At 43.8% G+C, this 15,120-nt stretch overlaps 1 protein-coding gene across 7 annotated transcripts in view; it reads left to right on the top strand.

Moving 5' to 3' along the window:
* DOCK2 (dedicator of cytokinesis 2) overlaps nt 1-15,120 on the top strand; it is a 412,101-nt gene that overhangs the window by 361,097 nt on the left and 35,884 nt on the right. For 5 of the 7 annotated variants that reach the window (XR_006605414.1, XM_004737633.3, XM_045075617.1 and 2 more), the window contains exons 34-37: nt 3,136-3,221; nt 5,053-5,196; nt 9,349-9,505; nt 11,435-11,475. Coding sequence is in view for 6 of the 7 variants with exons in the window: in XM_004737633.3 (XP_004737690.1) it covers nt 3,136-3,221; nt 5,053-5,196; nt 9,349-9,505; nt 11,435-11,475 (428 nt within the window). In the remaining variant the exon portion in view is untranslated. Of the gene's footprint in view, nt 1-3,135; nt 3,222-3,563; nt 4,016-5,052; nt 5,197-9,348; nt 9,506-11,434; nt 11,476-15,120 lie in introns of those variants that run through there. The other 2 variants (XM_004737634.3, XM_045075619.1) reach the window with 2 other exon arrangements.

Below are 15,120 nucleotides of genomic sequence, written 5' to 3'. Positions count from 1 at the left end.
TGTTTTAAATTTCCTTATAATAGGTGAGAAAAATGAGCCCCAGAAAGCTTATCAATTTGGCCAAAGTCACAGAATGGGGAAAAAAGTCAAAGCAAGACTGAAACTAAGTCTCTTGGATGCCAAAAGCTGTGGTCATAGCCACTCCTAAGCACAGTGCTTGCTGAGGGGTGGGGGGAGGCAAAACGGGCTGCAGTCCGCTTTGGGATGTGCCTGACTGCAACCCTCACTCTCCAAGCTGCCCTAGAGGGCTCAGGCATGGATGGCATCAGCCAGCTCTGCAGAACCCCTGGCACCCTGTAATTCCCTTCCCTGCAGGCTCTTTTGTGACCCTGTGACAAGTGCTTATTTACCTCATGCACTTCTCCGCTCTAAAGGCAAGTTCATCACATGAGGAGGAATCATGCCAACATTTACCATTGAACCACTCAGACAAGAAAAAAATGCTGTTTCTTTCCTCCCCCAGAGCTGCTTTCCCGTAACATCCAGCAGTAATAGCATAACATTAGCAGTAATCATTAGCAGATCAGCAAACCCGAGGCATACCTGAGTTTATGGTCTCCCCTGGTGCTTTATATATAAAATCCTCCAGTTCTCCTAACTCCCCTGTGCAGTAGGTATTACTATTATATTGATAGGCCAAATCTGTCCTGCTACCTGTTTTTGTAAATAAAGTTTTATTGGCATACAGCCATGCTGATTTGTCTATTATCTATGGTGGCTTAGTGTTATAGCAGCAGAGCTGAGTAGTTGTAACAAAGCCTAAAATACTTACGGTCTGATCCTTTAAAGAAAATGGTTGCTGACCCCTGTTATAAACTCTGAAACAGGATTAGAAAGACCTGCTAGCTTTCCCCAAATGGTGGAGGGAATGAAGCAGACATGTCTAGATGGCCAGATAATCTAACATCAGAGGCCATGCTTGTAGTCCTTCAGCGTATTTCTTCCTGCCCTAGGCTTGCTCAGTAGACCTCTCTAATCAACATAGCCCCAACCCTTGACTCTGGATGATGTTTGATGCCTACTAGATGCTTAGTATAATGCATCATATAATGTCCATGATTCAAGTGCAGACGGGCAGCTCAAACCCTGGTCAAATTGGCCCCCATGTAGGTCTCCATTCTAATTTTTTTTTCCTTTCCCTCTTTCTTGAACTCTGCTCCTGCTGAACTGCTCTCCTCATTTTTCTCTACATTCCTACCTCCATCCTTTGCTCAGTCCATGCCTCCTACCTAAATGCCCTTCATTTTCACATTTGTCACAGTCCTATCCATCTTCCAGGTTTTGTGTATCTCCTTCCATAAATCTTTTGCAACTGTGGAAACTCACAGGAAATTTTCTCATTTGTGCTCTATCAACACAAGCTTCTGGTCCTTTCCTTTGGCCCTCAGCCCACAAAAGTTGAGGGAACAATGGCACCGCACATGTGAGCTGAGGGAAGAGTGACTCCAGTCCCGGCCTTTCATCACCTGAAGATTCCAACCAACTAGACAGGGCTTGATCCTTTGTGCACTGAAAAGAACCTGCCAAAAGGTCTCTGCCATTCATAACAGACTTTAGACAAGCCACTTAAATTCCCAGAGTCTCTACTACCCAAGAGAAAGGCTCTACTTACTTAAGTGGGGCCAGTCCAGGCTGGCTGCTTTTCACGCATTTTTACATTTAAAAGTGATCTTCCTTGGGGCGCCTGGGTGGCTCAGTTGGTTAAGCATCCAGCTCTTGATTTCTGCTCAGTCATGGTCTCAGGGTCATGAGATCAAGCCCCAAGTCAGGCTCCATGCTGGGTGTGGAGACTGCTTGAGATTCTCTCTCTCCCTCTGCCCCTCCCCCCTGTTTGTGTAGGCTTTCTCTCTCTCTTCTCCCTGTCTCTTTCTCTCTCTTAAAAAAAAAAAAAAAAAAAAAAAGCTATCATCCTTAAATATGACCTCCAGACCTCATGGAGCTATTTTAGGGACTGAGGGTAGACAGGTTAGGTGAGGAGCCAGGAGTACCCACCCAAAGACTGCTTTGACCTTGGTGACCTTTGCCAAGGGCCTCCTTCCCTTCTCCAGATGTCAGTTTCTTATTTAATGGTAAAATTGAGACATGCACTGCATGGTACGGATGGACTCATCGGGGCATGTTATTAAAACCGTACAAACCGTTTTACATTACAGCTGTGAAAAGGGACCCAGTGTGACCCTTTCAGATATGGAAAAAGCCATGAACTGAAGCGAATGAGATGCTTCTTCATGGTGAAAGTGGGGAAATAGAATACCCTCTGTCTTCATTGTAACAAGATTGGTGGGACTGTGGGTACATGCTCACTTTCAAGTCACTTACCTAGTCTGATTTCTGCCCAGTACAGTTGTCTCCAGTCCTTGCTTTCTGAGGCATCAGCTCATGCAAACATGACAGCTTCAGGTATGGGTGGGCTCAGGGCCTCCGTGTCTCTCCATCTCCCCCTTTCTGCTTCCATTTGTGTTGGTTTCCTTCCCAGGAAGGTTCTTTCATTGTGGCCATCTGTAGCAGCCCTGGCTTCTAACTTCCATCTCCATGTGGAACAGACAGACTCCGTGCTAAGAGTTCCAGCACAGCCTCTGAGTCTCCCTGGCTTGGCCTTTATTAATCTTAATGTCTAGATGATGAAAGAGACTGATTAAGAGCTAGGCCTGGGTCACGTCCTGTACCTGGAGCTAGGGAGGCATGCTCAGCTCACCTCTATCCTGAAGACTGAGACTAGGGCCCGGGCGATCACTGAAGTGTGGAGAAAGGCTGGCCAGACAGGCAGAAATGCCAGGTGTCCATTCCCCGAAGACGGAGGCCTCTGTCGCGCACCTCCGCGCCCTTGCACAGGCTGTGTCCTCCGCCCCCCGCCCTCCACTGCGCGCTTTCCCTTCCCTCACTAACTGTCTTTCTCCCTGATCTCCCTGCCTCCTCCCCTCTCTGGGGCTTACCATCTACGTTTCTTCCCCAGGGTCTGGGAACTCCCCAAAGGCAGACATGGTGCCCTGTTCTGTGTGCACTCCCTGCTCCTGGCACTGACCCTGAGAAATGCTGGGCACTCCCCAGAGCTTTGGTTAAAATCACAAACGGGCTAATTTCAACATTCAGCCTCCTAATGTTGTTCTTATTGATTTCCACCTCGTTTTTCTTCAGTTTGAAAATGAAATCATCCTCAAGCTGGACCACGAGGTGGAAGGGGGTCGAGGGGACGAGCAATACATGCAGCTGCTAGAGTCCATGTAAGTCCGCGCCCGCGGGTGTCTGAGGAGCGGGGGACGCGGGAGCTGGGGGACAAGGGAGGCCGGAGCGCTGGGAACGCGGGGGCCTCCGGACGCTCCCCACCCCCACTCCAGAGATCTGTCCATTGGCTCCTCGTACTGGAGAAACTCCCCTTCTGAAAACAACCTCACATATCTCTCCCTAGAGGGACTGTTTCTTTGATATTGATGGAATAGGACAGATAAAAACAAACTTTGCTATATCGGGAAGAGGAAAACAATCCACCAAAATGTTCACTTCTTTTACCTCTTTGCTATGAACTAGTTCTTGCTAGTTTTTCCTTTTTTCTCTTCTAATCTTAGACAGACGTTGATCATGACCAACGTACCTGAAACCCACGCAAGACACGGGGGCTGGACCAGATGCTCTCTGGGCACTGCCTCCTTTAGCTGCATTTACTCTCTGATCCCGGTGTCACGGAGCTGGCCCCAGAGGCTCATGGGAGGGGCTTGTCTGAGGAAACCAGAACAAGCTGGTTGGATGGGCAAGCTAGGACCGGAACTAGCTCTGCCTGACTGCAGGGCTCATGAGTGAGGCAGTGCACCATGGTCCCCACAGCACTTGCAGTCAGGGCCCTGTTTGGTTTTAACATCTTACTGAGATATAATTTATGTACTATTCAGCCCACTAAAAGTGTACAATTCAACGGCTTTTAGTATATTTGCAGAGCTGTACGATCATAACCACAATCTGATGAACATTTTTGTTCCCTCCCAAAAGAAACCCTATGTCCTTTTGCCACCGCCGCCCCCCCCCCCCCCCACACACACACACTTTCTGTCCCTGTGAAGTTGTCTGGTCTGCACATTTCATATAAATGGAATCAATATATGGTCCTTGGTGCCTGGCTTCTAACCCACGAGGGTAACCCCACACTGTGGCAGGTATAAGTGCTTAATTCGTTTTTGTGGCTGACTGATATTTCACTGTTTAGACACATCCCATTTTGTTTATTCACTTACCTATTAATGGATATTTCTGCTGTTTCTACTTTTTCAACTATTAGGAACGACGATGCTATGAACATTTGTGTGTAAGGTTTTGTGAGGACATATGCTTACGGTTCTCTTGGGTATAAACCGAGGAGTGGAATTACTGGGTCATCTGGTAACTCTCTTTGGTCTTTTGAAGAACCATGAGACTGTTTTTTTAAAATACCAGACCACTCCTATTCCTACCAGGTGTGTGTGAAGAGTTCCAGTTTCTCCCCATTCTCCCCAATACTTGTTAATAATCTGTCTTACTAATTAGAGCCATCCTAGTGGCTGTGAAAGTGATATCATTGCCATTTTGATTTGCATTTCCTTGATGGCTCATGATGTTGAGCATTTTTTCATGTGCATATTGGCCAGTTATATATAGTTGGAGAAAGACATTGGGTTTTAACCCTGAACCCACCACCTAGCATCTCTATAACTTTGGGCCAATCACCATCATTAACCTCAGCATCTCCAGCTGTAAAATGGGAAGAATAAGCTTGTGGTTATTTTAAAGACTGAATAACTCTAAAGCATCTGGCACACAGCAGGTAAAGCTAGTAAGTATACTTTGTTCAGACACCTGATCCCCAGTTTCTGTCTCCATGTCAATTGTACCCTTTCTCCAAGAAGGACTTCACTGAAAGTTTGGTACTGTGGCTCAGACATCCCAGATTTCTTACTAGTTGCATATTCTCTGATGTGTATGATTCTCTGCTATAACTCGGACTTGGGGTTCTTTTTCCAATCCTTTTTGAATATTTTAACTTCAGCAACAAAAGCAAAACTAAAGGCCTTTCTCTAATCCTCACAGTGACCCTCCTTCCCCCACTCTGGAGGCAGAGCAGATTCCCAGCAGTACCCTGTCCCCCTTCTGTCACTGTGCACAGCCCTCACTAAACACATGGATTGCAAAGGTAGCTCAGCCAGAAGGAGAAGCTCACTGTCTGCCCCTCAGGTGGGTATCGAGACTCACTGTCCAGGGGAAAAAGTGACATTTTGCCCAAGTCAACGTTTATTTTAAAGTTCTAAAAAAGAAAATCTAAATATTGACCATAAGTGAAACCATTTGCGATGCTGGCAATTTCCATTTTTATAAGCGGATAGGGCTCTGTGGTAGTCTTCAGATGATCAGCAGGGTTTTCAAATCCTTCCTGAGCGATTATTTATAAAAGGAATCCTTAGAGGTTGAGGAAATTAAAAGCAGCTGATTATTTTTGCTCCTGAGATAGAGGTGTGAATGATTTCTATAAAACCAATCAAATCCAACCAAGGAGTCAAGGTCCCATTGGAATGTCCAGCAGCCAGGTCCTTGCTTTTTCCTTTGAACTTTCTGAGCCTCAGTTTCCTTATCTGGAAATTGGGGATAAAAATACTATCCATCTCTTAGAGGGTTTTTTTTTTTTTTTTAGATTATGCAAGAGAAGTCATGTAAAGTGCTTAGCACAATTTCTGATAACTAGTTAAGTAGTCTGAAAATATTAGCTATTTTTATTGTTGTTCTTCAGGTAGATGCTGATGTGGTTATTTGAAGCCATGAGCCTACCTCTCATTTCTCCTCCAGGCTAGTCACTGTCAGTTCCTCCAACTATTCTTCTCAGCCCTTCATTCAGGGCTTCCACTGGCATGTAGGGCCTCCCATGGGCAAACACAATCCCGTGAGTACATGGCTTAGGAATATGATGGTGCCTCTGTGAATAGATCAGGGCTTCCCTTCTTGTGGCAACTGCAGCCCTGCTTTAGGGCATAGAGTGGGGCTGAATTTCAGCCTTTATGGGCTCTTGTGCAGTGCACAAGCCATACAACCTTACACAACACCCCACTCCTCCCTATCCTCAGAAATGTCCTCAGAGCCCACTGCCATTTGTCCATAACTGTATTAATGTGAGGGTCCCACACTGAATGGAATAATTAGACACTCTATCCTGCTTTATTCCATCTGGAATAGAATGGAAAAATTCCATTGAGAATTTTTCCAGAAGTGGCAAGGGAGGTGGAAAGCTGAAGAGGACAGAGAATGTGTGCTCTGGGTCCAAGATCCCACCCAAATCAGTTCATTATCTGAAAGCTGGCCTGTCATACGTGGTGCTGCACACATCATTTTTAAAGGAGTGAGTGAAAACCCAGTTCCATCAGCACTGACAGAGTCGGCCTGGGCTCCTCCCTCTGAAGGCCTCCCACACTGAATGCAAATCAATTCCAGGGCAGGGTGAGCTCCCTCCAGGCCCCTCAAGGCAGGAGCATAGACATGGAATGGCTGGCAAGTGCTCTGCCACCTCTCCTTCCATTGAGTGAGGAATTCTCTGCATCAATTAGAGGTTCCCAGGACCATTTTTCATTGTACTTATTTTCAACTGAGGGTTCAAAGGAAGGGAAGAGGTGGGTGTCCTTGGCAGGACCTGTGGGCCTCATGCCTCCTCTATAGATTGATGATGTTAATAAGGCCCAACTCAAGGAAATTTTTTAAGTGTTAAACAAGACAACAAATAAAGTGGGTTTGCACAGCATCTGGAACACGGAAATTACTCAATACATGATAGTATTACTATACTACAGTTAGTTTTTATTTCTATATATGCTTCCCCTGCTACACTGTGATTTCCTGGAAGTCAGTGTCTTAATGATTTCTGAATCCCTAGTTCCTAGAACAGTATCTGTTGAGTGGATTGGTGAATGGTGGGTGATGGTAGATGGTGAACAGCTGGGTGATTTCCAAACAATCTTCTCATCTATCTCACCAATCCTAGACCATATGAGCAGCTTTCTTACCCTATGCCTAAAGAATAGTGAAACTAAGAAAGCCAGGACTGTGTTCTCCTAAACCCATGCTTCACAAAGGACCTATAGCACTAGCATCATCCAGGAGCTTTTTAGAAACGCAGAATCTTGGGCCCGAGCCCAGATCTACTGAACCAGTATCTATTAACAGAATCTGCTAAGCCCCAGGTTATTCCCATGGGCACTGAACTTTGCAAAGCCCTGGACTAAAGGAGTTGTTCTTCATGTTGCCTGCATATTGGAATCACCTAGAGAACTTTAAAAATAAAATACTGCTACCTGGCTCCCACTCCCAGGGATACAAAGTCATTGATTTTAGGGTGGGCATTGAGCTTTATAAAATGCTCCCCTGGGGATTCTAACATGTAGTTGGGACTGAGAACCACTAGTCTGGCTGCACTTAGGTGGTGAGATACCTTCTGGGTCTGAGCTTCCTGGGAGGCCGTGAGGTATCACACTCCAAACACTGGACAAACTTTGTCGCATCGTTATTAGCTTGGGAAGCAGGCTTGGAAGTGACTGTCCCAGAAGGAGTCAGGCACAGCTGTGACGGAGCCAGACAGGCCTAAATCACAGAGCAATTTGCATCTCTCATTCAGAGCCAGGGAACAGGTGCTTCTCCCACGGAGAAGATGGATTTGTCTGATCACAGCCACAGTTTGAGATGTCGCCTCCTTGCAGCCTGGTTTGGCTTCTGGGAGGAAATGACCCTCCAAAGTCCTTGCCTTTCTCACCTTTCCCTCCTAGGAGCTCTTGGGACCTAAGCTGCCACAGGGAAGGTAGCCAGAAACAAATAGTAGCCTGGGTAATTCTTGTCTACTCAAGATGCCTGAGAACAAACCACAATGTTTCTCTGTGGGAAAATAAGGAAGTATTTGGCTTGATTCCCAAGGTCACCACTTATTACAAAAGTGATTTGGGAAGGTCATTTAACCTCTCTGAGCCTTGATTCCCTCATCTATAAAATGAGGGGAAGAATTTTTACTAGTCATAATTATCATGATGATTTCTTAAGAAAAAGTAATGAGGGAAAAAATAGAAAAGAAAAGAAAGAAGGAAAAGTAATTAGAAGAGTGTCTGGTGCAGAATAAGTGATTAATAAAAAGCAGTCATTAATCAAAATTTTAATCCATCTGTCTCCCTTTGCCTAGCCTGTGGACCTCCTGAAAGTAGACATGATTTTTTTTTTATATATTTCTTATTTTTGTCTTTCTCCCCATACCCACCCCACACAATGCCTATTATATTGCCCAGCAACTAATAGATGCTTAAGGAATGTCACATTTTTTATTTTTACTTTTTAAAATTTAGAATACCAATATGACAACAAATGTATATTTTTCAAATAATATATGCACATTTAAATTTTAAAAACGAGTACTTTCTCCTCCACCCTCCCACCTAGACCCCTTGTCAGAAGCAACAGCCATTAAGAGTTTGGTGTTTGTCCTTCCTGACCATGTCTGCTACATACAGAAATATGTGATGCAGACGTGCAAGTCTACTTAACAAATGCTGGAGCCAGAATGTTGATCTTTAACAACTGTGTGACCTTGGACAAGTTAGTTGGCCTCACTGTGTCTTAGATTCCCCAACTGCAAACATCCCATCTCCTAAGACAATGATGGGAGATTGAATGATTTAGCATTTGTGAGACGTTTGGAATAATGCCTGGGACATGGTAGGTTCTATGTGAGCTGGTTAAATAAAAAACAAATATTGTTCTGAGACTTAATTTTTCTGAGTGACCTGTATATTTTATGCAGAGCTTTTTGTGTCAAAGCATATTACTGTCTCATACTTTTTAATGTCTTCATAGAACTAAATTTTGTGAATATGCTTTAATTTATTAACCATTTGCCTATTGATGGACACTTAAGATGGTTTCAACTATTTCACTGTAGACACAATTTGTAAGTATTATAAATCTTTGCATGCTTCTGGGAATATTCCTTTCAAATAGATTCCCTGAAGTAGAATTGTTGAACCCAAGATCGAGTATGTACACTTAAAAATTTTGATAGATATTGTGAAAATTGCTACTCAAAAGGTTGTACTGATTTACTCCCTAGGTGGGTGTGTACAAGTCACCATTTCCCCACACCATTGTCCACACTGGACATTTTTTCCCCCATTCTGATGGTGGGTGGAAAAATTAAATATTTGCTAAACTATATGGACAAATAAGTGTGTAAATGAATATGTGATTGAATCAATGAACAAAATGGGTCAACACATGAACCAGGAGAACTTGGATTCACTGGTTTATCTGCTCCCCTCCCCCACCGGCACACTGGCCATGAGCTCACTGACCTCCCTTCTCTGCCCACAGCCTGATGGAGTGTGCTGCAGAGCACCCGACTATTTTCAAGTCGGTGGAAAACTTTGTGAACCTGGTGAAAGGCCTCCTGGAGAAGCTGCTCGATTACCGGGGTGTGATGGCGGATGAGAGCAAAGACAACCGCATGAGCTGCACCGTGAATCTGCTGGTGTGTGGGCTTGGCCACCTCGCCCCAAGGCCCCATCAGACCAGAGTCCTTGGGGCAGGCCTGGTGTGGGGTTTTGCTGTGCTTTTGATAGAGAAGTAGTGCTCAGGGCTTCGCAAACCAGACAAAAGTGAGATTGAATCCCTACTCTGCCACCTGCTTTCTCTGTGTCTTGAGGCCAATAACTTCATTACACGCTCAAGTTTCCTCATTGATGAAATGGGAATGAGTGTTTTCTTTAGTATTAAAGAAATACATCATATGGAAGGGAAGTGGCCCTAGAAAATGGTGTAGAGTATGAGCTCTGGAGTTACATAGCACCTGGGTTCTCATCCTACCTCTGAAAATTAATAGAGCAGACAAGTCCAAGAAGTTTTCTGAAGGGTTTCATTGTCTTATCTGTTCTATAGAGAAAATAACTGTAGCTATTTCTTGGGTTCTGCAGTCCAGGGGCATAGTTAAATGCTTACTAATATTACTTTCTTTCTCTTATGGATTGGAGTAATCGAATAACCAGAATTTACAGCAAAGTAGAATGGGCCAGGCTAACCAGAGCAGCTAATCTCAAGTCCAGGCCCTTACCCCCTCTACCACATGACCTGCCAAGAGTCATGAAAAGTCTCCCTTCGTATGTCCTGCCATACGGTCATGGGACAGGTAGTAGCAACCCTAGCACTTCACACCATCACTGGTTTAAATTAATGAAGTTGGCCAAAAGACCATGCGGCATCCATTGTATCAATGCCCCCTGCCATGCTCAATGCTCCGGAAATATAAATCCTGTCCTGTAGCTTCTTTGTGTAGTCTCTGTTTGCCCTAAGTGGACTCCCTTTTTAACAGCCTAGATATTGCCATTGATTTTTTTGAAAGGCCAAGGGGAGTTTAAAAATCCTGATTACAGCAGAAAGGAGTTCACTGCTAATAACTCCACCAGGTCCAATTTACATAAAGAACAGGAAGAGGGGTTTTCCAGGGGTTTAGCAATTTCTCTCTATGGAGAGGCAGAAGTTAGTTGCAGAAAATGACCTTCAACAGTCAAACTTTGACCAGGGAGAGAGTTTGGAACAGGCTGATCCACAAGCAATTTTCATTAGACCTTGCTAGCTTGGTGTGGTGTAAACATGGCATCAGGAAGGAGGACAGGAGGAGGGTATCGGGTAGCTGAGGTCTAGTGTGACTCTGCCACCCGCTCACTGTGTACCCAAGAACACACCACCTCCCCTCTCTGAGCTTCCAGTGCCCCTGGGTACACTGGGTTAAACCAGGTCTTCTCAATGTATGGCTCAAGGGTCAGACCATGACCTCTTGGCTCAGAACTTGTGAGGACTCATTTACAAATGCATGAGATTAGGTGGAGATTAGGTGGAGCCCAGGGTTACTACTAGTCTACATGACCCCCAAGCCCAAGTTGGGCTTCCTAATATTGCCAAGTTTAAGTGTGTTTGACTGTGGAGTCTCCTCGTAACTCCTCATACTGCTGTACCAACAGGAGTTATGATCCATTATTCTCCCTGAGATCTATTCCTATTCCTATTACTCTGATTACTGCTATTACAGCTTCATCAGAGTACTAGGTCTGAGCTCGCCAGCATCGAGCTGGGCTGCCTTTTGTTGCAGACTCTGTCAAAGTGGACTGCCTCTATCTTGACGGTGCCCCATTCAGCACAGCAAATAGCTCAACTTCACCCCTGATATATGATGGTTGGGGTACCCTCTCTTTCCCTATACAGTCTAAGATTCAGGGAAGTGACTCTCAAGGAAGACTCCCTGAAGAAGGGAGTTTGATACATTCAGGGAAGTAAATTCTGTGCTCCCATCTCAGGGCCCCCAGGTAGAAAACGGCAGTCTTCCCTTCATCTCTTTCTCTACGCCCTCTACTCCTGCCATTCTGCAAAGAAAGACACTCATCACTGTTTTTCCTCCACTCCCTAGAATTTCTACAAAGATAACAACCGGGAAGAGATGTACATAAGGTAAGATTTTTGTTTTCTAAAACCCAGACCTGCTGTGTCATCCTCTTGCTCTGTATCCTTTGGTGGTTCCCCACTGTCTTCAGGATAGAATTTAAACGTATCTTCTGAACACTAGGTCCCTCTCTGTCTGATTCCTGTCAATGTTTCCAGATTCAACTCCTTTCATTCTCCTATAAACAGCCCCCCATACTACATGGACTTCTGTGACCTGCCGTACTGTTTTGCTGTGTCCACAGGCCACATTTTCTTTAACCATCTTTGTGGACTGAGCTGGTGAATTGCATCTACATTTGTTGAAGGCTGGCACATGAGGCCCAAGTCCAGGGTTTATGAAGCATGTAGTGAGACCATTGGCCAGCCCAGTTTCAAAGAGAAAAAAAATACCAAGATGCATGATATCTGCTTCCTTGTAGGCACTTAGAAGACATTTATTTGAATATATCACGAAGTGGGGCTTTTTGGGGATATTAGCCTGGAGCAAAAAACTCCCTTGCCAGTTTTTCTCAGAATCTCATATTTTTTTTCACCAAGGTTTTTTTTTGTTGTTGTTGTTATTTTTACTCATTACAAAAATAATGCATACTTATTACCAAAACAACAGCAACAAAAAACTTATAAAATATAGACAAAAACAAAAGAAATGACATAAACTACCATAATCCGTACATATTGTAGACCCTTTTATATTTATGTATAGATAGAATTCTATGCGTGCATATTTTTTACAAAAATGAGATCATATTGCTCATAATTTATTCTTTGCTTGACAAGAATTTCATGTCAACAGATGAATTTCAACATCATTTTTAATGAAACTATAAAATTCTCTTTCCAGAATATACCATAATTTATATAGCCAGTCCCATATTGTTGAACATTTAGGTTGTTTCCAACTTTTTTCTATCATAAATAGCACAATGACAAAATTTTTAGACATATGTCTTTTGTGCCCAAGATCTGTCTTGCACATATCCTCGTGAGACAAGAGCCCACAGAGAGAAATTGTCCGGAAGTTTGACAAGCATTTTCAAGTCTTTTGACCCATTCTGTCAATGGCCAGAGACTCCAAGTCTGAACCTACTCTGCTATTATTGCAGATATTTTTAGGCACTTAGTTTAGCATTATTCCAGGAATAGGAACTATCATTTGGATAAAAGATAATTCCATAGGCTATCCTAAGCTTAGACAGTATTTATAACATCACTAGACAGGGCTTATTATAGCAGTACAAAGCTATGGAGTCCAAAGGGCCTGGGGTCTTCACCTTGTCTTCTCCGTGACCCTTGATAAATTTACCCAGTCTCTCCAGGCTGAAGTTTCCCCTTATAGAATGTTTCCATTCTACCTTCTGTTTTGAGGATTAAATGAGATGCTATAGGTAAAGTGTCTGGCACATAGATCCATCCCTCCAACCTCTTTTCTCTCATTCCCATTTTAGAAACACAGATGGTGAGCCCCAGATCTCCATAAGCTCTGGAGATTTGAGTTCTGTTGTAATCTAGGAAAACTGCATTTGCCTAAACCAAACAATGTAACAGGGTATAGTCAGAAAACCTGTTCTGTTTGGCAGGCATAGTATTTAAAAACATTTTTAAATTGGTTGCCAAAATTTGAAAATCTAGAGATTTTACATAAAAATAAGAATTTCCCTCTTCTAAAAAACTCAGAAGGTGTAGCAACACTGTGCCCTCCTTCTGTCCTGACAAATCTGGAGTACTCTGGCCATTATTCTGTCTCCATTCCCCATTGAATTTCACCCTGCTTACCTCACTCAAGCTGCCCATCTGGCCTGTGTAGGTCTTTGAGCTTGAATCCCTGGTCAGGTCCATCAGGATGTTTTCCTTTGGCATCTATAGTAGATCACCAAATCCTTGAGTTGGCAAAGGAGAGAAGAGGGTGCCTTTGTTGATCAAGTAGCTGAATGTAGCAGGAAATCTGTCCCTCTGGCTGCTCTCTTAAAGGTTTTTGAACCCAGTCATCTAGGGATTTAAGGGACCAAGGATGGGCAAGAAGATATAAGACAGGATTCACCATGCATATAGAAAACCTCTAAAGAAACCTATAAGAGCCTGTAAAGGTAGAACATATGCTCAACACTCCCTATATGCAAGCCACATGCAATTCCACTGATAGCTTTGATTGACGGGAAGAAAAGTGAGGGACAAGAGTGCAATGGCCATGATTGTAAAGGCAGAAATTGTTGATGCTGAAACCTGATTCCACCTATTTCTTGCTCTACTTTAACTTAAATCTGTGTTCTTTTTTGTTGTTGTTGTTTTTAAAGATTTTGTTTATTTATTTGACAGAGAGGGAACATAAGCAGGGGGAGTGGGAGAGAGAGAGACTCCCCACTGAGCAGGGAGCCTGATGCAGGGTTTGATCCCAGGACTCTGTGATCATGACCTGAGCCAAAGCCTAACTACTGAGCCACCCAGGGGCCCCAAATCTCTTTTCTTATCTATGAAAGGATGATTGGAAGGATGAATTGATATGACATATAAAGTACCCATTTGTTGGATGAATGAAAGAGCAAATCTTTCTACCTGGGATATTTATCTCTCCCTCATCCTCTTACTTTTAGATCCTAGCCCAACTGCCCTGTTATAGAAACTTTTTCTAGAAGTCCCTCCTCTCTACACCTAGATGAATTCTGTTCTCATGGTACCACAGACCTCTCCTTCACCACATAGATCACACATGAATTTTTGAAATGTAGAGTCATCCCAGGGTTCAGAACCGGAACTTCATATTGAAAAGGGAGAGAAGATGGAAATGTGGTTGTGGTTGAATAGTGTATTTTTCCTACTGACTGCTCAAGGTCTCCACATGGATATCCAATCTTGAGGCCCGGATCCACTTGTTTTTCTTACCAGAAAACACACTTGTTTTATACCAAGAGAACACTGAAGACAGCTGTTCTTTATAGTGCTGTGGCTTTTTCATTCTCCTGGACTGGTACAATGTTTAGAACACAGGCTCTGGAAACAATTAGCCTGGGATCATGTTCCAGCTATTCCAATTATTAACACAAGACCTTTTTTTTTTCTTTTCAATTTTTTTTTTTAAGATTTTTATTTATTTATTTGTCACAGAGAGAGAGAGAGAGAGCACAAGCAGGCAGAGTAGCGGGCGGAGGCAGAGAAAGAGAAGCAGGCTCCCCACTGAGCAAGAAGCCCAATGCGGGACTTGATCCCAGGACACTGGGATCATGACCTGCACTGAAGGCAGCGGCTTAACCACCCAGGCGTCCTAACACAAAACTTCTGATGAGTTATTCATCTTGCCTTCCTTAATTTCCCTTACTTGTCATATTGCATTGGCCAGAATCTTCAGTATCAAGTTGCATACTGGCTGGGATGGTACTTAAATTCTCTAGGCCATAGTCTTTTCATCTGGAAGTGAGAATTCTCAAAAAACCCATCTCCCAGGGTTGCCACGAGGATTAAATGATCTAAGGCTTTCAAAATACTTAGCGTGCTACCTCTCACACACGACGTATCTCACTAACACTAAAGGCTGCTGTCGTTGCCCATGTAGGAGGAGCTGATTATCGAAAATGGAGGACTCCTTTGTGATCCTAAGTGGTGCCTAGTTGTTCTGTATGACTCTCACCTGGCCTTACCTCCTGCCTCCTTGTCACCGAA

Source organism: Mustela putorius, unplaced genomic scaffold (assembly GCF_011764305.1).
Source record: "Mustela putorius furo isolate JIRA1106 unplaced genomic scaffold, ASM1176430v1.1 tig00000145_pilon_pilon_pilon, whole genome shotgun sequence".
NCBI classification, from domain to species: Eukaryota; Metazoa; Chordata; class Mammalia; order Carnivora; family Mustelidae; genus Mustela; species Mustela putorius.
The sequence above is the reverse complement of the archived record's forward strand: the minus strand, read 5'-3'. Positions and strand labels throughout refer to the sequence as shown.